General features: G+C 39.5%; 1 protein-coding gene across 1 annotated transcript in view; it reads left to right on the top strand.

Moving 5' to 3' along the window:
• Adgrv1 (adhesion G protein-coupled receptor V1) overlaps nt 1-24,189 on the top strand; it is a 530,822-nt gene that overhangs the window by 32,789 nt on the left and 473,844 nt on the right. The window contains 9 exon segments of the mRNA XM_050152479.1: nt 2,066-2,170; nt 3,697-3,810; nt 5,590-6,155; nt 6,639-6,915; nt 7,644-7,973; nt 15,413-15,589; nt 18,132-18,355; nt 23,174-23,300; nt 23,383-23,568. Coding sequence (XP_050008436.1) covers nt 2,066-2,170; nt 3,697-3,810; nt 5,590-6,155; nt 6,639-6,915; nt 7,644-7,973; nt 15,413-15,589; nt 18,132-18,355; nt 23,174-23,300; nt 23,383-23,568 — 2,106 coding nt within the window.

The following is a 24,189-nucleotide window of genomic DNA, read 5'->3' as shown; positions in this document are numbered from 1 at the left end:
AGATAGTATTACGTTCAGTTTTTTTTAACTGATTTTTTTTTTGATGTTGACTAGCACTACTCTGTTGTGATTTTTCCAGCTCCATAGCAACTCTACATTCCGTGTATTTACACTGTTGCACATTGAGACATTTGTGCTCAGGACCCACACTTACAGTATCCATTTCTGACCATTGACTTGGTCTTTGCCTGGCTTCTCATGTGGATGTGCTTTTGGGTTTTTATTATGTATTATTTCAAATGCCATTTAATGAAGTCTGACCTGCCATCAGGATGGCCTAGCAGTCAAAGGCACTGTGTTCAGGAAGTCCGCTTTGTTTTTCCAGACTCTTCCGCATGTTTGGAATAAGTGTGATGCGAGACAAACAGTGAACTTAAGATTAACCTGCAAATATGATGGCTCTTTCAATTCAGTTCTCATATCAATTCATATTCTCTTATATAGAATAGTCCCATTTTTAGTTCTCATATCGATTCATATTCTTTTAAATTGTCTTTCCTCATATTCATTTCCCTTATTAATTCATATTTCATGGAAGTTAAAACTCTGAGATTCTGTTCAGTGTATTTCTCCTTCTCCATCAAATTCTCGTTCTTCTAGCCCATCCCATTTTCAGAAACAAAAACACAAGTCTCTCCTAGAAAGAAAGTGTTTCTAGCTCCTAAGCTAAAATTAAAGGTTGTCTTCAACACAACTGGTTTTGGATACCAAGTTAGAGGCTATAATAATCTTCCTGATAGTCTTTTTGAATTCCGTTGCTAAGCAACATTGAAAATTCTGCTGCCACAGTCTCTTGCATTTTATTTATTTCCACTTCCAGCACCTGCGCTTGTGCGCCTTGTGTCACAGCTCTGTAAAGTCATCTTTGAAACAAGGCAAGCTGTAGATAAATGTGCTCTTTATGCTGTCTTTCTTAAAAGGGGGTTTTCCTAACTTAAGTTTAGTAGATATTTGGGAGCCTACAAATGTATTGTCATTATAAACGTTAATTACATTAATTAGGAATTCTCGAGTGAAGGGACCATAACGCACCAAGTCTTCTGTCTGATTTATTCATACATTCATACTTACCTCTGAGCCTCATACTCATGTGTCTAAAAGTTGCTTCTCTTTTCTTTTTCCTCCCCTCTTTTTCTTTCCTCTCTCTTTCGTCTGACGTTATGCGCCACCGGCTGTGGGAATGAGTACTAGTTACTGGGTTTGGTTGCAGCGCTACTAGGCCTCCTCTGACAGACTCCTTATGCGCTCCATGTCACAGTAGGTACTCAAGACTGCTTCCATCTCTAGCCTTTTAACAATTTTATTGATAACGAACATGGCATTGATACATTGATAGCAGTCAACAGTTATTGGATACTCAGCATGTGTCAGGAAGTAGGAAAAACTCTGGAGGTAAATTATCTCATTGAGTCTATCCCACACCTGTGAGGCAGGTGTTCCTAGCCCCAGTAACTGATGGCTGTGATGCAGTCGCTCCTAGAGATGCCCACTGCTGCCCTGGGACATGGGGGCTCCTTTTCCCCATCTGTCCTGTCTCAGCCATCCCGAGACAGCGTGTTCCAACACTTGAAGTCCTCCCTGGTTTTCCTCTGAACTGATTTTCTTTCTGGTTCTGAAAGTCAGTCATAGCTGTCTGTTTTCAGTGACAGCTGACTAATTATGAGGCGGGGACTTGAGAACAAGTGGCCCCAGTGAGTCACGAGCTTGGTCATAGCGTGTAACTTATTCTTGTGGCCTTCTGGGCTCTGTGAGCATTTAAATCTATTATCCTTTAGTTGAGAAGCCTCTAAGATTCCTTAGCGCAAGCACTAGCAGGGCCAGGAAGCCTGTCACTGCATGCTTTGTTTTCTTTTTACACTGCTCTTCTAATTTCATCAATTTTTTTTGTCATCTACAGTTTATTGATGATAGGAATACACAGTGTATGTGACAGTCTGAATTGATTTGTGGTGGAATTTAGCATTTCCTTAGCATTTAGCATTTCTAAGGCGGCAGTTTTACCACCTCCTGCCTTTCTCTGACTGATCAATGTCTGATCAATGATTGTCTTTGTTCTTTCTGATAGCCTTCATCAATCTCAGTGATTGAGCCAATGAGCAGAAATGAGTCTGTGCCTCTAACTCTCATCAGGGAGAAGGGGACCTATGGAATGGTCACTGTAACTTTTGATGTAAGTTTACTTTGAAATAATTTTAGATGATAACAAGGTAAGTGTTCATATCAGACGATTGCTATTTAAAAACACTAAAGTCTTCTGTACAATAAATATCACACTTAAAATTAACTAAAGACAAATACGCTTGCTTTTATACACTTCATGGTGAATAGAAAAGTGTTTTCCTTGCTGCTTTCATGTATTGAGTTTCCACAAGACTTTCCTCTCCCCTCCCCATCCCTCCCGCTCTTCTTAGCCACCCCCTGGTTCTCTTTCAAATTTGTGGCTTCTATTTCCTTAACTGTTGCTACAATATGTACCTTTTTGTTTAAATGGTTATAGGCACAACTTGTGGACCTTTTTGTATTGCCCTATGCCCTGTGCTTACACTGATAATTGCTGTGATTCAGGCTACCCTGTCCCCCCAGCACTCAGCCTCTCTCTTGATCTCCTTCATTTTTCTTCTGTAAAACTCATGTCCCCATGCTGCACACGAATATTAACTTCCATGTCATTTATTGCTGTCTGCTAACTAGAAGTCCCATATGGGAGGAGTTTGTGTTACAGCTTTTGTATTCACGGCCTGGCAGATGAGGCACGTGCTGCTCACGTGCTTCAGTGAATGAGGTTGCACCTTCTCACGTCCCCCCACAAAGTAGACGCTCTCTTTCCCACTTTAAAGATGAGGAGAATGCAGCACAGAGTTGTTGGGCATCTTGCGCAAGGTCACACAGCTAGTGACGGAGCTGGAACTGGATCCCATTTCTCCAGGGAATTTCCTGGTCTTCGATATCATTCTCAAGAAGATGGGTTTCTACACTTTCCCCTTAGGTTTACTACAACAGTTAAAAAAAAAATAAAAATAAAAAAACTCAAACCTTAGAAAACACAGAGTACTCTAATCATAGTCAAGGTGAATAATGGCATTGGAGACCTTGACATAATTAGGAAGGCGGTCTCTCATGCGAGCACACATGTCTTTTTTTTAAAAAGGTTTATTTATTTATAAATAAATAAATTCTGTCTGCATGTGTGCCTGTAGGCCAGAAGAGGGCACCAGATTTCATTACAGATGTTTGTGACCCCACCATGTGGTTGAGTTGCTGGGAATTCTCTCTCTCTCTCTCTCTCTCTGTCTCTCTCTGTCTCTCTCTCTCTCTCTGTCTCTCTCTGTCTCTCTCTCTCTCTCTGTCTCTCTGTCTCTGTCTCTCTCTCTCTCTCTGTTTTTGGTTTTTGGTTTTTCCAGACAGGGTTTTTCTATGTAGCTTTGGAGCCTGCCCTGGAACTAGCTCTTGTAGACCAAGCTGGCTTCGAACTCACAGAGCTCTGTCTGCCTCTGCCTCCCAAGTGCTGGGATTAGAGGCTTGCGCCACCACCGCCCAGCCAGGCATAGCTCTTAGGCACTGAACCAGCTCTCCAGCCCCTCATTTGTCTTTTGTAAACTATCTTTAAGCTTCAGAAGTTTGCCAGACTCACATGACAGTAATGACATGTTTTTTGGATGCTGTGTTTAACTGGTGGTACTGTTCATGTCTTCACAGGTGTCAGGTGGCCCAAATCCCCCTGAAGAAGACTTGACTCCCATAAAAGGAAATATCACCTTCCCTCCTGGCAGGGCCTCTGTAATCCACATCTGGACAGTACTGGATGATGAGGTCAGCCGGTGCTAAGTATGCAGAAGACACAGGCTTTGTGACAGAGACTTGTAGAGGGTTGTTTGTCTAATATTAGATTGTATTTATTATTTGAAAGTATTCAGGAATGCAGTCTTTTGGAAATTAATGTCTTATAGCCATTCATGCTTCAACCATGAGTAACAAGCTGTTATTTGGGGATACAGCTCACAAATCCCTGATTTATTTCATCTTAAATTTTGCTTACAGGCCTGGGATGTGGGGAGGCATTTGCCTACTACATGCAAGTCCCTGGCTTCCATCCCCAGTGTCTAATGAATTTAAATACTGATTAACAATTAAATATAAGGTAAAGATTGAAGAATTTTATAATGACTGTTTAATTTTTTTATTAATCATTTACTTATTATTTGAACAGAGACATGGATGCTTATCTAGCAACTGTGTTTTAGTACAAGTTTAAGAAAAATTCTACTGCAATTGATACTTTTTTTAGGTTACCTTGTTTGTTTACTAGTGTGTGTGCACATGTGTGTGCATTGCACACGTAGTCTTGGGAGTCAATCCCAAGTTACCAGTCTGCATGGCATCTTTACCTGATGAACCATCTTGATGGCTTCTTTCTTTAGATGTTTTTAGTTTTGCTGTCATGGAGATTTTATGGTTAGATTTTACATGTAGTCCACTGAGGACTTGAATATATGCTATAACTCAATTGCAGAGGCAACCCCAAATCAACAGTAGTGTGTAAGGATGTTCTTCATGAGCCAGTAAAATCAAAACAAAACACCCCCCCCCCCAAGCACGCAAAGGAATCCAGATATTGCTAAAGAAGTGAAGACAGGAAAAATAGAAATATATAACTTTCTACAGAAATTCTATAACCAAAGCAAAAACAGTGCTTAATAGAAGAAAATGTGGTAGACACTTTAGAAAGGTAAATTTCTCTGGAAAGACCTGAAACATTTGGTAGCATTGATGACCTTTGTTTTTCTAGTTCAGGAGTTAAACAAAAGTCTTCTCCTCTGCAATCCCAGGGCAATGGAAGGTTATGATTCATTTATAATGAATTAATTACTGACCTTGTAAATTTGAAAGATTTAATAGTGTGTTTTAGGAGGGGTGTCTTTAAATCGCCACTGACAGAGGTAAAATGGGGCGAGTTTCCACCGTTATTCATAACATAGAATTTACAGTAAAGGCAAGGCTCGAACAGCGAGGCGCACTGGAGAGCAACTCTGGGGTCTCTGTAAGCAATAGAAAGCTATGCTCTTGAATAATGGCAGTATTTCATCAAGAAATGACTTCTGGGCCATTTCCAGAAGCCATGGTGTTCTCTTAATATCAAGAATTGACTCCTGCATTAGAAATCACACAGAGATGCAAGAGAAATTCATATGCTGAAATTAAGCAGCTGTTTGATATCTAGTGTACTTTCCAGATTCTAGAATACTGTTAGACTTTGAATTCTCTTTATGACCATACCAATGATCTAAAATTGACACGCATTTATTCCCATTTGTACTACGTGTACTTTATAGTTTTCTTGACTCTGATCAAGATTCAGAGAAAAATAAAATTACTAATTCTTAATGTCATTGCTTGATTCTTTATTTTTCTACTACCTGGAAGTAAATTAATATTTGGAAGATATCTTAGTTTGTGGAGTCTAAATGAGCCTCTTGCCATTATCTCTGCATTTAAACTTTAGTATTTCTATGAAGCATGCTTTTTTTTTTTTTTTTTGGCCTGATTGCAGATATATTGGCTAATGAAGTTTTGTTTGTATCTGGTAAACAGGTGCCAGAAAATGATGAAGTATTTGTGATTCAACTGAAAACTGTAGAAGGAGGAGCAGAGATTAATGCCTCTAGGAGTTTGGTTGAAATCGTCGTGAAGAAAAACGATAGTCCTGTGAAATTCGTCCAGAGTGTCTACTCGATTCCCGAGGATGACCACATCCTCACCATCCCAGTGGTTCGAGGAAAGGATGTCAACGGAAATATGATTGGATCTGATGAGTCTGAAGTTTCCGTCAGTTATAAAGTCATGGCTGGGGACTCAATAGCGCATGCCCAGCCAAATGTAGACTTCATCGATCTTCAGCCAAACTCCACTCTTACCTTTCCCCCTTTTGTTCATGAATCACACTTGAAATTTCAAATAATTGATGACAGCATACCAGAGATAGCTGAGTCATTTCACGTCGTGTTACTGAAGAACACCCTTCAGGGCGATGCCGTGCTCGTGGGTCCTTCTTCTGTGCAGGTCACCATTAAGCCCAATGACAAACCTTATGGAGTACTTTCATTCAACAGTATTTTGTTTGAAAGGCCAGTTATAATCGATGAAGATAAAGCATCCAGGTATATTTTCTTTAAATTTACAAACATAATTACTTTATTATATTTTTTTTGGTTTTAATTTTTATGATGTTGACCCAATGCTGAGCTGTTAGAACATGTGCCATTTCCTCTAAAACTGCCTTGTTGATATCCTTTTTTAAAAATATTTATTTATTTATTATTTATACAATGTTCTGCCTGCATGTGTCCCTGCAGGCCAAAAGTTGGCAACAGATCTTATTAGAGATGGTTGTGAGCCACCATGTGGTTGCTGGGAATTGAACTTAGGACCTCTGGTAGAACAGTCAGTGCTCTTAACCACTGAGCCATCTTTCCAGCCCTTGTTGATATCTTTTTTAATGTGATTTAATTCTTAAATTGAATTCATTTAATGATAGGTTCTTAGGCATATCCAAATATATGTGTTTTTCACATTAAAATGAATCAGTTTTTATGTTGTTATCTGATTTATGAGAGTGATATGACCTCATGTGTTCTGAACAGTTTTAGGTTTGAAGAAATCACAGTGGTTAGAAATGGTGGCACCCACGGAGATGTCTCTGTGGATTGGTTGCTGACACGGAACAGCACTGATCCCTCACCAGTGACAGCAGATATCAGCCCCAGCTCTGGGACTCTCCGGTTCGCACAAGGGCAGATGTTGGCATCAATCCTTCTTACTGTCATTGACGATGACCTTCCGGAGGAGGCCGAAGTGTTCCTCCTCACAATCCTGCCTCCCACAGCACAGGGAGGTGCTGAAGTCAGCGAGCCAGCACAGGTAGAGCCTGCCAGGCTTCACTCCTGCATTCCTGTCACTTGTGTGATGGACGAGCTCTACAGCCTTTAAGCATCCAGGTCCAATCTCAGTTTAGCTCTGTGTGGCAGGAAAAAGGCTGGTTTTGCAAAAGTGACGGTGACTTTTCTTCATCATCTGAATTTCTTCTGAAAATAAAAAACAAATCAAAACAATAAAACAAAACCCCCAAACAAATAAGCACCCCCAAAACATTGCTTTTTGGTGTCTGGTGTAGGACCCAGGGCCTTGGATGTTTCTCAACCAGCCAAAGCTTCTAGCACCATGTTTAAGCCCAGACTTAATATTTTACCACTTAAGTTTTTTTTTTAATTTTTTAATATTTATTTATTCATTTATTTATTTATTTATTATGTGTACAACATTCCTTCCATGTGTGCCTGCGTGCCAGAAGGGGGCGCCAGATCTCATTATAGATGGCTGTGAGCCACCATGTGGTTGCTGGGAATTGAACTCAGTACCTCTGGAAGAGCAGTCAGTGCTCTTAACCGCTGAGCCATCTCTCCAGCCCTTAAGAAGTTTTAAGACTTCTAGTTTCTGAAAAGTTTCAAAACTGTTTTTGATTCTTCTCCTCTCCTCGTACACAGAGTGATCATGTAAGACATGCTCTCTAAATTCTTAATAAAGGTCAGAATAGTCTGAGTCGCCCACCTGTGAAACTCCTGAACTGAACTATTCTCTTTCATTTGTAGCTTCTGCTCTACATCCAGGACAGCGACGATGTTTATGGAGAAATAGCCTTTTTTCCTGTGTGAGGCCAGAAGATTGAAAGCAGTCCGGCTGAACGATGCCTGTCTCTGAGTCTTGTGAGACTAGGGGGAGCTAAAGGAGATGTGAAAGTGACTTATTCTGCTCTCTATATTCCCGCTGGAGCTGTGGATCCCTTGCGAGCAAAAGATGGCGTCTTAAATACATCCAGGAGTGGAAGCCTCCTTTTTCCAGAACATAGCAATCAAGTCACTGCAAAACTACCAATAAGAAATGACGCTTTCCTACAGAATGAGGCCCATTTCCTAGTACAGGTACTTTAGTGATTAAAATAATCTTAATTTTACAGCCATACTTGTCTATGCAAAATAGCTAACGTTATTTTGCTTTAATCTATATTTTAGATTCTGTTTGTTATTTGAAACTACGTAGGGCTGGCACAGTGGTATGCACCTATAATCCCAGAACTTAGGAGACTAAGGTGGCAGGAGATGAGAGGGAGTCTACATCCCAAAACTATGGTAGTCCAGTCTTGTCTACATCCCAAAACTGTGGTAGTCCAGTCTTGTGTACATCCTGAAACTGTGGGAGTCCAACCTTGTCTGTATCCTGAAAGTGGTGGAAATCAAACAAACAAGAAAAAAAAGACAACAAAAATTTTGGTAGACTATCCCTTAATCAATAGAACCTTCTATGCCATATAGATCTGAACAAGGGAAGGGTTCTGCAGAAATACATGTGTCAGCCAGTTGGTATTAAAGATCCACCAGTTAAGACATGCAAAGGAGACCACTGTCGTACACATGGTAACTTCACAGGCTGGTGAGCAGCGCACAGGAGACAGATTCACCATAGCTTTGACGTGGTTTGAAAAATATGACATGAGAATTGAATTTATGGAGTAAATATTTCTCATAGTATCTATTATAAGAGAAGCAGTTCAACTAAAAGCAATCTGAAAAGTTTTTTCCTCTTAACTAGTACATTCAAAAATCTGTTTCTTCATTCAGTGTTGGTTGGATCTCTGGACCTCCCAGGTCCATCATACCTCCATCTCGTCATTCTTAGTTTTCAACTTCTATCTGCCAAACACATTATTTTTTTATATTAAAGTTTTAAGTGGCTGCACTCATTTCAAGTGGATAGCATCTCCGCATTCTATGTATCTGATATTGACAGATTCTTCAATTAGATAACAGTGAAGGTTGTTTGTCAGATTTTTATGATATAAATAAATTTAATACAGAAAGATAATGGATATAGATTCATACAATTGAGATCATATCTTACGCTGAGCATTGGTGGTGCATGCCCTTATCCTGGCACTTGGGAGGCAGAAGCAGGGAGGTCTTAGTTTGGGCTACAAAACAAAACAAAACAAAACAAAACCAAAAAAAGGAAGTCTTGTCTCACCATCCACGGTGCCATCAACTGTGTATGCAAACGAAATAACATTTTCCATTGCTCTCTGTGTATTGTACTGCTGGATTGAGTTCTGCGTTTGGACCTAGGCTTCATTTCATGGCTTATGATGGCTCTCTCTGGAGATTCTGCCCATTCTCCTTCCTCACCGGTTAGATTTCCCATCAGTCTCAGCAGTGCTGAAAGCTGAGATTGGCTGTATTATCTGTTTTGTTTCTGTCACCTCCTGGGAGGGAAGTTTTTAATAAACTCCTGGATTTTCTTAGCTCCCGTTTTCCCCCTTCAGATTATGTTTTACTTTGCTAAAATAGATTCCTCCTAAAATACAGATGCAGAAAGTGTGTATGTAACATACACTTCTTGAGGCTTTGCAGGGGTGGAAATGTGAAATCTGACCGTTAGTTTTTTTGGGAAATTGGTTGTACATTAAATGGTTTCTTAATTATCACACAAAAGGCAGTCTTTTAGCTTCCAGGTTGTGGATGAGAAATTTAAATGGAAGGCAATGATTGACTTTTTAGGTAATTTTGTTAGTCTCCAAAAGCATGTAGTATTCTTGACTCCTGAAATGCAATGGCCCTGTATCCAGCCTTGGTATGCAGGGAGGGTGGCTCTTTCTTCTTTAGCTGAGCGGTATGCATGCCTTATGGTTTGCATTCCAGAGGGACAGCTCACCAGGTGTCCTTGTGGGTGGCTTGTTATGGGAAACACTTGGTTTTCCAGTACTTGATGAACACTTTTTGGTGTTTGTCTAGTGGGAAGTGTTTGTCATGTTCCTAACATTACTGGTGACGGAAATACTGACCTTCATCTGTATTATCATGATTTTGTTATGTGTCCTTCATATGGAGAAATTTTGCTGTGATGTTTGCCATTCTAAAGATTCCTAGAGGCATACAGGCCCCAGCTCCTCACACTGCCCTCACTCTTCCTTGGTTTATGGCATGCCCTGTGAGATGGCTGGCCACATGGCAGAGTGTGGGAAGTTGAGTACAGCAAATACTTTAAGACCAGAGCTCTCTGTGACAAGGACTGAACACAAAAATTCTGCCATCAGAGCGCATGTGGACATATAGTTAGAAATTTTTAAAAAGTTAAAAATATGCCATAACTTGTGGCAAAAAGAAAACATCTTCAGCCAATGGTTCTGGCATAACTGGATGTCAACATGTAGAAGAATACAAAAGATTCATATCTATCCCCATGGACACAACTCAGGTCCAAATGGACCAAAGACATCAACCTAAATCCAGCCACACTGAACCTCATAGATGAGAAAGTGGGAAGTAGCCTTGAACGGATTGGCACAGGGAACCACTTCCTAAATATAACCCTAGTAGCACAGACACTGAGAGCAACAGTAGAAATAGGACCTCCCGAAACTGAGAAGCTTCTGTAAGACAAAGGACACAGTTAGTAAGACAAAATGGCAGCCTACAGAATGGGAAAAATTCTTCACCAACCCCACATGGGATAGAGGACTGTTCTCCAGAATATATGAAGAACTCAAAACACTAGACATCAAAATACCAAATAATCCAATTAAAAAATGGGGTACATATTTAAACAGAGAATTCTCGACAGAAGAATCTCAAAAGGCTTAAAGACATTTAAGGAAAATGCTCAACATCCATACTCATCCTAGAAATGCAAATCAAACAACTCTAAGATAGCATGTTACACCTATCAGAATGACTAAGATCAAAAACACTGATGACAGCTTATGCTGGAGAGGGCAAGGAGTAATGGGAACATTTCTCCATTGCTGGAGGGAATGTAAACTTGTACAGCCTTTTTGGAAATCAGTATGACAGTTTCTCAGAAAATTTGGAATCAATCTACCTCAAGACTCAGCAATACCGCTCTTGGGCACACACCCAAAGGATACACACTCATACCAAAAGGATATGTGTTCAGCTATGTGCACAGTAGCATTATTCTTAATAACCACAACCTGGAAACAACCTAGATGTCCCCAACTGCAGAATAGGTAAAGAAAATGTGGTACATAACACAATGGAGTACTACTCAGAGGTAAAAACAATGACATCTTGAAACATGCAGGCAAAATGGAACTAGAAAAAAACTATCCTGAGTGAGGAAACCCAGACCCAGGAAGACAAACATGGTATGTACTCACTCATAAGTGGATGTTAAACACAAAACAAAGGATAACCAGCCTATAGTTCATGACCCCAGAGAACCCTAAGAAAGACATACATGGATCTTTCTAGAAAAGGGAAATAGACAAGATCTCCTGAAAAAATTGGGAATGTGTGTGTGAGGGAGGAAGATGGGGTAAAGGGAGGGAGAGGGGAGAAGGGGAAGGAGAGGAGAACAAGAGGAAACAGGATGGTCAAGATGGGGGAGGACAGAGAGGGAGAGCAAGGAAAGAGATTTCTTGATTGAGGACCCCATTACAGGGCTAGCGAGAAACCTGGCACAAGGGAATTTCCCAGGAACCCACAAGGGTGACTCCAGCTATGACCATAAGCAATAGTGGAGAGGGTGCCTGAACTGGCCTTGCCCTGTAATCAGACTGATAGCTTATTTATTTATTTATTTATTTATTTATTTATTTATTTATTTATTCGAGACAGGGTTTCTCTGTAGCTTTGGAGCCTGTCCTGGAACTAGCTCTTGTAGACCAGGCTGGTCTCGAACTCACAGAGATCCGCCTGCCTCTGCCTCTCGAGTGCTGGGATTAAAGGTGTGCGCCACCACCGCCCGGCCTGATAACTAATTTAATTGTCATCATAGAACCTGTATCCAGCAACTGATGGAAGCAGATGCAGAGATCCACAGCTAAGTGCTGGGCCGAGTTCCCAGAGTCCAGCTGAAGATGGGGGGAGCAATTATTTAAGGAAAGGGTCAAGACCATGATGGGATACCCACAGAAAGATGACCTGAGCTAGTGGGAGCTCCCTGACTCTGAACTGACAGTGGGGGAACCTGCATAGGAACAAACTAGACCCTGTGAATATGGGGGACAGTTGTGTGGCTGGGGTAGTCTGTGGAGCCAGTGACAGTGGAACTAGTACTTATCCCTAGTGCTTGAATTAACTGCTTGAAGCCCTTTATCTTTGGAGAGATACCTTGCTCAGCCTTGATATGGGAGGGAGGGTCTTGGTCCATCCTCAAAGTGATGTGCCAGACAGACTTTGTTGACTCCCCATGGGAAGTAAGCCTTACTCTCTCTGAAGACTGGATGGGGCTTGGGGCAGGGGGAAGGTGGGGGAGGAGGAAAGGGAGTGGGAACTGTGATTGGTATGTAAAAAAAAAAAAAGTGTTGCCATGGTTATGGTGTCTCCACAGCAGCAGACACCCTGAGACAAGTGCTCAACATGGCCTTGCACGGAAAGCTGAGTGGAACTACAGGGAAGGGAGCAGAAACCTGCTCTCCTCAGGCTTTGAGCCCTTCAGCCAGCACACTGCTGAAAAGCATTCACTGTCAATAGCAGAGATGCGAAGGCAGAGAATGGCCCCTTATGAATGTGGGGAACACCTTAATCTTGAGTCTGTTTAAGGAACCAGAGCAGCAAAAGCAAGACACTAAAATTAGCATTTATTTGATCAGTTTATTGAATGATCTTTTTCATCATCTTTTATATAATTCCTTTGTAGTTTTCAAAGGTACAAAGCACTAGAATTAACTGTGTGATGTTCTGATAAAAGTAGCTAAAATGACTTACTACTTTTCCTTTGCAGAAAGTTTTGAGTGAAAAATATATTGATTCTTTTCCTTTGATGCTTTGGACCCGTGGTTCTCACCCTTCCTGATGCTGTGACCCTTTGATACAGTTCCTCATGTTGTGGTGACCCCAACCATAAAATTACTTCATTGCTACTTCAAATCTGTAACTTTGTCACTGTTCTGAATTGTAATATCTTTAAAATTTTTTTATTTAATTTTTTCCATTTTACATGCCAACCACAGTTTCCCCTCTACCCCACTCCTCCCCCTACTTTCTTGCCTACCCAAATCCCCATCCATTTCTCAGAAAGGGTAAGGTCTCCCATGGGGTGTCTATAAAGTCTGGCATATCAAGTTGAGGTAAGACCAAGTTCCTCCCACCTGTATCTAGGCTGTATCTATCCTCCATAGGGAATGAGCTCCAAAAAGGCAGTTCATGCACTGGGGATAAATCCTGGTCCCACTGCCAGTGTCCCCACAGGCTGCCCAAGCCACAGGACTGTCATCAATGGAGGGCCTAGTTCGGCCCTCTGCAGGTTCCCTAGCTGTTAGTCCAGAGGCAATGAGCTCCCACGAGCTCAGGTCAGCTGTCTCTGTGGGTTTCCCCATCATGATCTTGATATTTTTAGAGATAGAGATTTGCTAACGGGACTGTGAGACACAGGTGGAGAACCAGCGCTTTAGGCAGTGCTAACAGCTTAGAGATGTGGAGAGCTGGGAAGGGAAGTGTACTCATAGATGATTGCTTTCGCATGACCAGGGGATTTCAGATACATCTTTACCTCTAACCAATTCAAATTCTGTTTTCATGTTTCATTCAGATATGTCTATGTTATTTACTTTTTGTGCTGTTTCCTGAGAATATAGATATACATGACTGCATGTGCATGTGGCATGTGTTCATTTTCTCTGGGAATAAAAGCTTTTCTTTTTTTTTTTTTTTTGGTTTTTTGAGACAGGGCTTCTCTGTAGCTTTGGTGCCTGTCCTGGAACTAGTTCTTGTAGACCAGGCTGGCCTCGAACTCCCAGAGATCCACCTGCCTCTGCCTCCCGAGTGCTGGGATTACTGCCCGGCTTGTGAATAAAAGCTTTATGCAAATGGTTTAACTACATATTTGTCTTTATGGTTTATTTTGTAAACTCAATATAGTTTCTTTAAGAGTCAAACTGTTTTATTTGACTTAGTTTGTATATCAATATTGGACAGAATTTATTTTTCTTTAAATGAGTAGTTGCTAAGTATAGACTTCTTCATGTCTTTCTCTTATACATAATTTTCAACAAGAAGTATAACATTTAAGTGAAGCATTTACATTGGCTCTTTGGAATGTGTGTTGATTGTCACAAAGTATTCTGGTCATGGGAGAACAGTCCAGTCTTTTCCATTTCTGAAAAACACCACACAAACCACAAATCTCTACTCTGGTTGACATGTGGCATCATGCCAACCTTTCAAAGCTTTGTGGAGGAGGAGATTTGAAGAGCTTGGTGAAGCTGAAAGTCTCATGGGGAACTCAAAGCTCTGGTCTTTTATAGTCCGAGATGACTAACTCCTTCATTTGACCAGTGTGGACTCATAAAGTTCTGTACGTAAGACGCTGAAAGTTGCTCTGTATCAGTGACCCTGTAGAACTGTTTGTCCTGTAGGGGCCAACTATAAATGCTTGTTGCATAGCCGCTGCATTTCAGGTTTGTGCTGCAGATGGGAACATGCAACACGGACACGCATGCCTTAAGATCCTAACCAGCAAAAATCTGAGCTAGAAAATAATGAACTAATGGCATATGGAGTTGTAGTTACATCATAAGCTTAATCAGAGTAGTAGAGCTTCCAAAGGGGGTGGCCAAAGAAAACTGGAGAATCCCAAGAAATCGTCACACGGAAGAGAGGACATATAGCTGGTTTTTAGGGTGGACTTGAGATTGTGAGATGATGAAGGGAGGGGCCGTTCTCGGCGAGGAGACTACCGTTTTCATCAGCTACTGGGAGACTGATCGTGTGTTAGATGTGTACTGCATTTCTGTAAGCACTCGGTTGCTCTGGCTGTAGTTGGAGTTCTGAACGGTCTGCTTGTACTGACTTAGGTCTGGCAGAGAAGGGGAATAGGTGTCTGATTGGATGTATGGGTCAATGGAACCTGGCAGAAAATGTGTTTTTTTTTTTTAACATTAGACATTTTTTAAAATGTCAGTGTAGTTGAATATAGGTGACAGAGTGGACAAACAGGTGGTGACACACGAAAAGCTAATGGTGGGTAGGACCTGGGACAGGGATAGTGATTTCTGTTTGGACAGTGTGTCTGTACAATGTCTGCGTGACATTTGTGAGATGTTCACTAGTGATGGTTATAATGACTTGAGGTTTGAGGGAGATATTCAGATATTATTAAAGGGATAGGATGATGTTACAAGGTAAAGAATCAGGGAGAGCTCGACTCAGTAATCAATCCTGAGAATCAGAAGAAACGGGGCTCTGGCAGTCCCTTTTAGGAGGTGCAGGGCCAGGTACCGATTTTCAGAGTCACTGGTGACCTGTGACTGCATCTACTTAGACATTTCATGCTGGGATTTTTTTTTCTTAATTTAATTAATAAATTAATAGCTGTCATATTTCTTGTTTTTGTTTGTGTTTTTTAGTTGGAAGCTGTGATATTGGTGAACATATTTCCCCCAATCCCACCAGTAAGTCCCAGATTTGGGAAAATCAGAAATATTTCTTTATTGGTTACCCCAGCCATTGCAAATGGAGAGATTGGCTTTCTTAGCAACCTTCCAATCATTTTGCATGAACCCAAAGGTTCTGACGCTGAGGTGGTGAGTATACATTTACTTACTGATATGTCCTAATGTGTCTGAGGAATGGAAACCCTTTTTAATATGGGGCCAGCGTGTAGAGTTAATAGAATATGTGCTTTTTAGAATAAACAACTGATGAACATCTGATTTTCCTAGAATATTTACTATTCTTAAGAGGTTGTGCTTATATATATTTGCACATATATACACATAAATGGCAGAAGCCATCCCCATTGGTGGACAGGTTCCAGCAAGGGAAGGTAGTGAGCCAGGCCATGGTGATCCGGAGACTCTTATAACCAGAGTACTTCTTTATTTATACAAAATTTAGTAAGCAGGGATATATTCATGTTGTTCCAGAGCATAGATTACATCATTTTTGTTTTTGGACATGTGTTTCACTTCCTTTTGTTCATCTTTTTGCTCATCATTAATAAACTATGACAAATCAGTTATTTCAAATCATTTTCCTCAACTTTTGACATCATTGATTGAATAGGATGCTCAGGACTGTCCTGGGAAAGCTTAGAAATAGCATGCCTGGAAGAAGGCATAAAAGAATCATAAGAAAATTTCCATCAATCAAATATTCCCAAATTGTACAAATATTAGAAGTCTCCCAAGTATGAAAAGCAAAGGTGGCATTGCGGCCATGTTGTGGCTCAGCTTTGCTGGACCTTTGCCAAGCAGCTGTGTTGGTTTTGTGATCTCTGCCATTCCATCAGATATGGCTGTGCCATCTCCCTGTCTTTTGTTTGTAAACATAAGGTCTGTGCTGAGACAAAATTGTAAACATCTTTTTATAACCTCAGAAAGCAAGGCAGACTGCAATTGAGCTGAACTTGTTGAGACAAAGACTGCATGCTTGTAGCTAGTTTAGAAATGTTTTGTAGGCCATGAAGGTGGGAAAACAGGCTGTTCTCTTAATAGAATTGTGCCTCTGATTGCCTTTAGAAAACAGAGCCCACCTGATAAAATGTTGCTATCAAGAAGCCATACTTAACTCCATTCTTTTGTGTCTAAAATTCCTTCCCAAGCTCTCTCAGGTTTTATGTGAATGTAGTTGGCCCACATTGGCACCATTTGTAAGCAGAGAATGCTCTTTCATTTCCTGACTGCTCAGACACAAATAATCACACAGAAACAATATTAATTACAACAGTGTTTGGCCAACAACCCAGGCATATTTTTAGCTAGCTCTTTTATCTTAAATTATTATTTTGTATTTTACCACGAGGCTCATGGCTTGTTACCTCTTGCTTTTTAGGAAGCTATGTAGTGTCTGCCTCCTTTGGCAGCTACATGGTGTCTCCCTGACTCCACCTACTCTCTCTCTATCCCTTCCAGCCTGGCTATATTCTGCCCTGCCATAGGCCAAAGCAGCTTTATTCATTAACCAATAAAAGCAACACATGTACAGAAGGACATCCCACATTAGTTAGATTGTTAAAAAGTGTTTCGTTTTACACAGTGTATAACATTTGATAGCCACTTATGAATCTGGCTTTTAGTGGTCATATTGTAGAAACACAAAGTAGTTTTGGGTTTTGTTCTCTGACTGTCGTTTGTGCTGCCTCAGGTATAGCTGAAGACTCAGAGGAAGCTTAGAGTTTAATGGTTGATACTAGTTATAGTGATGTGGATTTGTGAAATGTTGAGCCTTAGTAACACACACACACAAACACACACACGCATGCACACATAAATGGACACACAGGCACACACGCATGCACACTTACACACACAAAAGCATACTCCTCCCTCTTTCCTTCCCTAAGCATCATTGTCGTACTTGAATCGTGACTAAGTGTCCTATTTATGGATACCTCTGTATTGCTGTATCACAATCTTTCAAAGACAAGTACCTCCCACTTAGGTTTGCTTTAAATTGGTAATGTTTAGGTCAGAAATGAGGGGGTTGGTTTTGTTATCAAAGTCTCATGTATCTTGACCACTGTTTCCTTTGTTTATTGTTAGATTCTGCAAACGGATGGTGAATATTCACTTTTCAAAATGGTTTTGACTTCATATATTTTCAAAAGTTTACTCTTTCCCTCACAAAACCTAAAAAGCATCTATTTTGTTCCCTGGGAATGTGTTGCTTTGTTTACTGGGTGAAGCTGAGAATTTACTATTTCTACTGTTCCAGGTCTCACCCAGCTTCCTCACGTGACTGAGGGTCACCTCTTTGTAGTTTTTTTAATTTTATTTTTTTCCTTCTTAAAATTTTTTCTTTGCTTAGTTGTCTTAGGCTCAGTTGGTAGCTAGAATAGATAAATGGACAGTTTTATATTTTTCGCTGTTCTTTACCTTGCTAATATATTTGCCTTTTTATTAAGGTAATCCCAAGGTCACATTTTTGGTGCGATATATATTGCAGGTAAATTTTATTAGCAAAAAACATTTTAAAAAGTATAAAAATTATTTTCCTGTTTCTTCAACTGTGTTTCTAATACCACCTGGTTGTTTACTTCTTTATATGAAGTACACATGGTCAGCTAATTATACTTGCATACTCATGAGCATACATGTTTAGGCAAGTTTTTCTTTTTAAAATAAGGTATATATCCCCCTACATCGAGATGGAACTGATGGCCAGGCTACTGTCTACTGGAGTTTGAAGCCCTCTGGCTTTAATGCACAAGCAGTGACCATGGATGATACAGGTCCTTTCAATGGCTCTGTTGTGTTTTTATCTGGGCAAAGCGACACAACAATCAACATTACCGTCAAAGGCGATGACATACCGGAGCTGAATGAAACCGTTACCCTTTCCTTAGACAGGTAATAATGGCTCATGGCAGAAACGGTAACTTCTGTTTGCTTGATTAGTGATTTTGATTTTGTTTCAGTTAATTTTTCCGTATTTGGTGAAAACTGTGGAGAAGGGTTGGCATGGCTTTCAGATGTTTCTGTTGTGTATTGGTGGGCTTTTCTTTGACTAGAAAGATTATTGTTTTTGTGACCCTTCGCTATCCTGTTTTGCTCTGAGGGAGCATTATGTAGAGATTTATGGGGGAGTAGCTGACAGTTATGAGGAGTAGCTGACTGTTATGGGGAGTAGCTGATGGTTATGGGGAGCAGCTAACAGTTATGGGGGAGTAGCTGACAGTTATGGGGAGTAGCTGACAGTTATGAGGAGTAGCTGACTGTTATGGGGAGTAGCTGACAGTTATGAGGAGTAACTGACTGTTATGGGGAGTAGCTGACAGTTATGGGGAGTAGCTGACAGTTATGAGGAGTAGCTGACTTTTATGGGGATTAGCTTACAGTTATTGGGAGTAGCTGACAGTTATGGGGAGTATCTGACAGTTATGGGTAGTAATTGACAGTTATGGGGAGTAGCTGACAGTTATGAGGAGTGGCTGACTGTTATGGGGAGTAGCTGACAGTTATGGGGAGTAGCTGAGAAGTCTGAAGCATTGTCAGTCATATTGCTCTGCTTATGAGGGCGGCAGCAAGCCATGGAAAACATTAGGCCACACACTCATCTTCACTTTCAAGAGAGGAAAGATTAGACTTTTATAAGTGATTAAAAAGACAAGATTAACCTTTATTCTCTTTACATGGGATTTAATTAGTAATTATTATTTTATAGAATAAAATCACACAAATTCATGTGTTAATGTTTGAGCCATCATAATAAGAAATTACGCAGCATTTCTAGGAGGCATCATAATCTCTAAGGGCTTTGTTATATTTTATTTATTTTTTAAGAAAATTCAGAAAATGCTTTCTAAAGAGGAAATGGAGACTGATTAATTGGTGACAATGGTTTTAGAAAGCGAACACACCTAAGTTGCTGTGGATATAGTGCGCTGCAGATGTACAGTTAGAAACACACCTATAGCGCTGTGGGTAGGGCGCGCTGCAGATGTACAGTTAGAAACTCTGAACTTGACTATTTTATGGCATGTTCTTCATGAGTGAGGCAGGAAAAGCTTAATCTTGTCATCTTTTGTATTTGATTGTCACTTCCTAGGCCTCCCCACCCTTTTTTTGGTCTGGTCTGGAACTCTCTCTGTAGACCAGGCTGGCCTCAGCCTCACAGATCCACCTGCCTCTGGAGAGGAAAGTGCTGGTATTAAAGGCGTACACCCCCTTGTCTGGTGTAGTCTATAAAGTGAATTAACAAAATGTAGACTACAGAGAGTGGGTCTTTTGATAGGCCACTGGTCATTTTGTTATCATCAGAACCATACACTTATTTTCTTCTTTCACAAAAATAAAACAATAATAAATCCCAGCAGCCAAAATCCACAGTCTAAATGTCACCATCTTATAACACCATGAAACTGCCTTGTGGAAAACTGCTTCATTTAATGACATATAAATTAGTGAAATTCAATGACGTAAAATTGGAAATTAATTTTTTTCCATGGAGCTTTTCAATAGCTTAGGTCTGCACACAACTAAAGCAAATTGGATAATAATTATAAGCCCATGGAACTTGATAGAAACCTTGTTAGCCTGGCTGATCTCAACTAGATGTTTAAAGAATAATTGGAAGTATATGTACCTCTGCAAGTCCAGTAGCACTTCTATGTAATCTTTTAATGAAACATGAAGATTTGAAATGAATTAACTCTTTTTTTGAAAGCTTTTTCTTTCCTCTCCTTCTCCCTATGTGGAAGAGTATATCATACACCACAGGGAAGAGAAAATCATAGAGTTCTTTGTTTTTTTAAATACTGTGGTTCTTTTAAAACAGAAGCAATCCGTCAAAATCTATACTAAAATGTCAATTCAGTTGGTAATGGTGTTCAAACGAGAATAGCCTAATAATACTCTTGCATCCAAAGAAATGTTTAGATAAATAAATGAGAGTGAAATTTACCCTTTGGAAGTGATTTTGTCAAAATCTTTCTTTAGTTTTGCATAGTCTTAACCAAACTTAAGAAATAATGAATGAACAAATCCTAGTGTGATTATATCACAACAGAAGTAGGAATGCTTTATTAGGGTAGGTTTCACAGTTTTCTCTCAAGGCTAACTCAAGTGCTTTAAATTTAAACTAAATATAAGCAGAAGTTGACTTGATACTAAACAGTTAAAAGTAACTTCAATATAATATCTACTAAAAGTATTTTATTGTTTAATATTTTGCAGTTAGAAGCATTTTTTGTTATTTTATTTCTTAAAAAATTATATGGTACATAAATCTTTATTTATAAATGGTATGTTCTACTTTAAATTCTGAGCTTGAGAAGTCTTTGTTTTGATGTTTACCTTTCAAGGCTATTGGACCATGAAATACACTAGGGATGTGGAAAACTAGATTTCCTGACACTAAACTGTAGTTAAAGTCACAATGTCTTGTAATTCGTTGAATATATTCTCTGTCACTATCGAAAGGTACAGATTTCTTCGCTACAGAGTTTTGATGATTTTAATGCAAATAGCAACTGGCTTTAGATCTGAGGATGAAAGGTTTTTTTTTTCAAACCTAATTAAAGTGAGTCAGTAATTATAAGTAGGGCTGAATGAAATTTGCTCAGCTGCTGTGGCTTCTGGAAGTGCACACTTTCAGGCTTCTGTGCTTTGTAGGGGGCCAGGAAAGGAATGCCTTGACGTGCTTGCTTGACATGCTTGCTGGTCACGGGGTCATCTTCCCCGAGTGGGATTCTAGCATTTGTCAATAGCAGAGGACACAATGTGCACAGTTCCCGTAAACTGCAAACTGCTAGCTCTAGGAGGGGGGTTGGGTGAGTAGTAAGGGTGCTTCCTTTAACTTTATTTCTCCATTACACTGAGCTTTTCGTCCTGAGGTTTTAGCAAATGGTATTGCCTCCTTCCCTTCCCCCTCCCACAGTTCTTTCTGTGTTGACAGGGTAGAAACGGAAAGATTTGTCGTGTATTTTGGGTAAGTGTGCAGAATAAAGTCTTGCTTTGAAGATTCACTGTTTTTTTTTTTCCTATGAGTGACTGTTTTATGATGAAGCTGCCATTCTGCATGCCCAGTCTTGAGCAATGCTGCCTGTCCACCTGGCTGTGCATGTCTGTGTGCAGTTTTATTCTCTAGAGACAGTGGGTTTTGTATGAGTGGTTTGAAATTTGAGGTCCTCAGTTTTGTATTCTGAATGCACTTAAAATATTTAAGAAAGCATTGAAGAATTGAGTGTTATCGCATTTTGAAGGGTTTTAAATTTTATCTTTCCAAATAATTTACACCAGAGAGTAACTGTAGTTTAACTCTGAAATCCTTTATGACCACATTTTGCTTAATAGAGAATATGAAATCAATGGTCTTTCTGGGTATATCTTTGCAGTTTCTTGCTTTCATGCCTGTGTTTTATAGAGAATATTTTTGAGCTTGCATCATACATTAGAGTAGCATATTTTAGAGAAGTCTAAATGTAACTTTTTACTGTGCATACTGATTTGCATGTTCTGCTTCTCATCTATTTTTCTTGTCTCCTAACTTATTTGGACACAGGGGATTTTAATTGATGAAGATATTTCTAGAAATGAAATAGAGGCATTATCAACACAGCAAATAACTGTCTGGTGTTCGGATTTCTTCCTCTGTGGTCTCTAGCATGTTGGGTATTGCTTGTGTGATTTGTATAAGCAGAAACATATTAATCATTTTTTCCCTCTTTGAAACCACCAGCCTGTGCACATTTCTATGGACTGTTTGTGGTTTCATTGTGATTTGGAGGTCAGATCATGACTACACTTTTGCTCGGTAGGAAGTGACATGTGGAGAGGCTCAGTTCAACTCATGTGGCTATGACTTCCTGAGAGCTAACTCCAGATCTCAGAACCTGCTCTCTCTTTGATCATCCAAATTATATTCTAACACAAACTCCAGAAATTTAAAAAAGCTTATCTATACACCAATTTATCTACACACACACACTTGCATACACACACACATGCACACACACTCGCACACACACACACACACGGACACACACCCTCTCTCACACACACACTAGTTGTTATTGCATGTCAGCATCTCAGATCCACTTCATTCCTTTTATTCTAATATATTTTACATTTTTTTTTTAAAAAAAGTTTGTGGTTAAAACTGACATAGGAAACACTTCAAAGACAAAAAGTATTCATAAAAGTTTGATCAAAATTGTGTTTATTTATTTAGTTTTCATCATTTGTAGTGTGTAGTTACCCAGTTAATACATATTATTACACAATTAGCATAATCATTTTTAAGGAGACTTAAAAGAAATTCACATGTAAGTAAAATTTAAAATGTAGAACACACATCAGAGAAGCAGAATGCAACAGCTATCAGGTTATTTAACTATATTTTCCAACCAATTATAAAATATAATTTTCTAAAACTACAGTAAAATCTTACAGGATTTGATACTTTATATGAATGGTTTTTATATTCTTTGTTTATCTATGCAGTGTTTAGTCCAGTCAAATAAAAGAAAGATACAAAAATGTGATAGTCTTGCAGTGTTACCAGTGGAAACAGGTTTGGTGTGGAGTGATTTTAATACTTGTAAATTTGCTGAAAGCTTTAACTCTTGGTTGCCTTTAGGATCATCTGGGAGACGTGTAAACACTGCTGGCTCTTTCAAAGCGTGAACAGTTTAGAGTAACAGTGCTTTTTCTTCTCTCCCTCTCCAGGGTGAGTGTGGACAGTGAAGTCCTGAAATCTGGATACACTAGCCGGGACTTAATTATTTTGGAAAATGATGACCCCGGAGGCGTTTTTGAGTTTTCTCAGAATTCTAGAGGACCCTACGTCATAAGAGTAAGTTTGAACCTTCACTTTCTATTCATAGCTTCAGGAAAATGCTCTAGAAGAGTTTGAAATTCTGTGGATTTTTTTCAAGGAAGGAGAGGCTGTGGAGCTCCTCATCACTCGGTCCAGGGGGTGTCTGGTGAAACAGTTCCTGCGCTATCACATAGAACCCAGAGAGAGCAATGAGTTCTATGGAAACACAGGGGTGCTGGAATTCACACTTGGGGAGCGAGAAGTAGTGATCACCTTGCTCTCAAGGCTGGATGGCATGCCAGAGGTACCAGGTTTTGAATTTCTCTTATGCTCATGGGGCAGGCTGATAGCATCAGTATATTGAGAATAGAAGTATTTTGAACATTGACAGAAAGATATAAGAAAGAATAAGTATTCATGTTTGGAAATACTTAGAAAGAAGCTTTAAAAGAATAAGATTCATTCTGCTTACAAGAGTGTATTCTTGTCCTCCAAACAAGAAATAAAAAAACATTATGAAATTTTGCTTGTAGAATCAGTTTTGTCCATTAATATAAGTTTATTTTATGTTCTCTATATCAACAACTCTTACTGGTGTGGTTTTGAAGTAAATTTTTGCTATAAAATTGTTTGGAAAGAAATAAATATATTTTATATGAAAAGAATTAGATGTACTTTATTTATGTTTATATCGCAATACATATGCAGCTTCCAAATTAATTTTAATTTTTTACTCTTGCTCATTTAAATGAATACTAGATCATGAATGATAAGTTCTTGAATTTTTACCAGATTAGAATAGTATCATTGTTTCTTTTTCTTTTTTATAATGCATATTATGTCTCCTGTCTTTCAGTTAGTAGGCAAATATTTTTAAAAATTAGGAATAACACCAGCTCTTCTATCGTTTTAGTGTGATATATGT

The sequence above is a fragment of the Alexandromys fortis genome, unplaced genomic scaffold, assembly GCF_014885135.2.
Source record: "Alexandromys fortis isolate MF-2015 unplaced genomic scaffold, M_Fortis_MF-2015_v1.1 scaffold_47, whole genome shotgun sequence".
NCBI lineage: Eukaryota > Metazoa > Chordata > Mammalia > Rodentia > Cricetidae > Alexandromys > Alexandromys fortis.
This window is presented reverse-complemented; position numbering and strand designations above follow the sequence as displayed.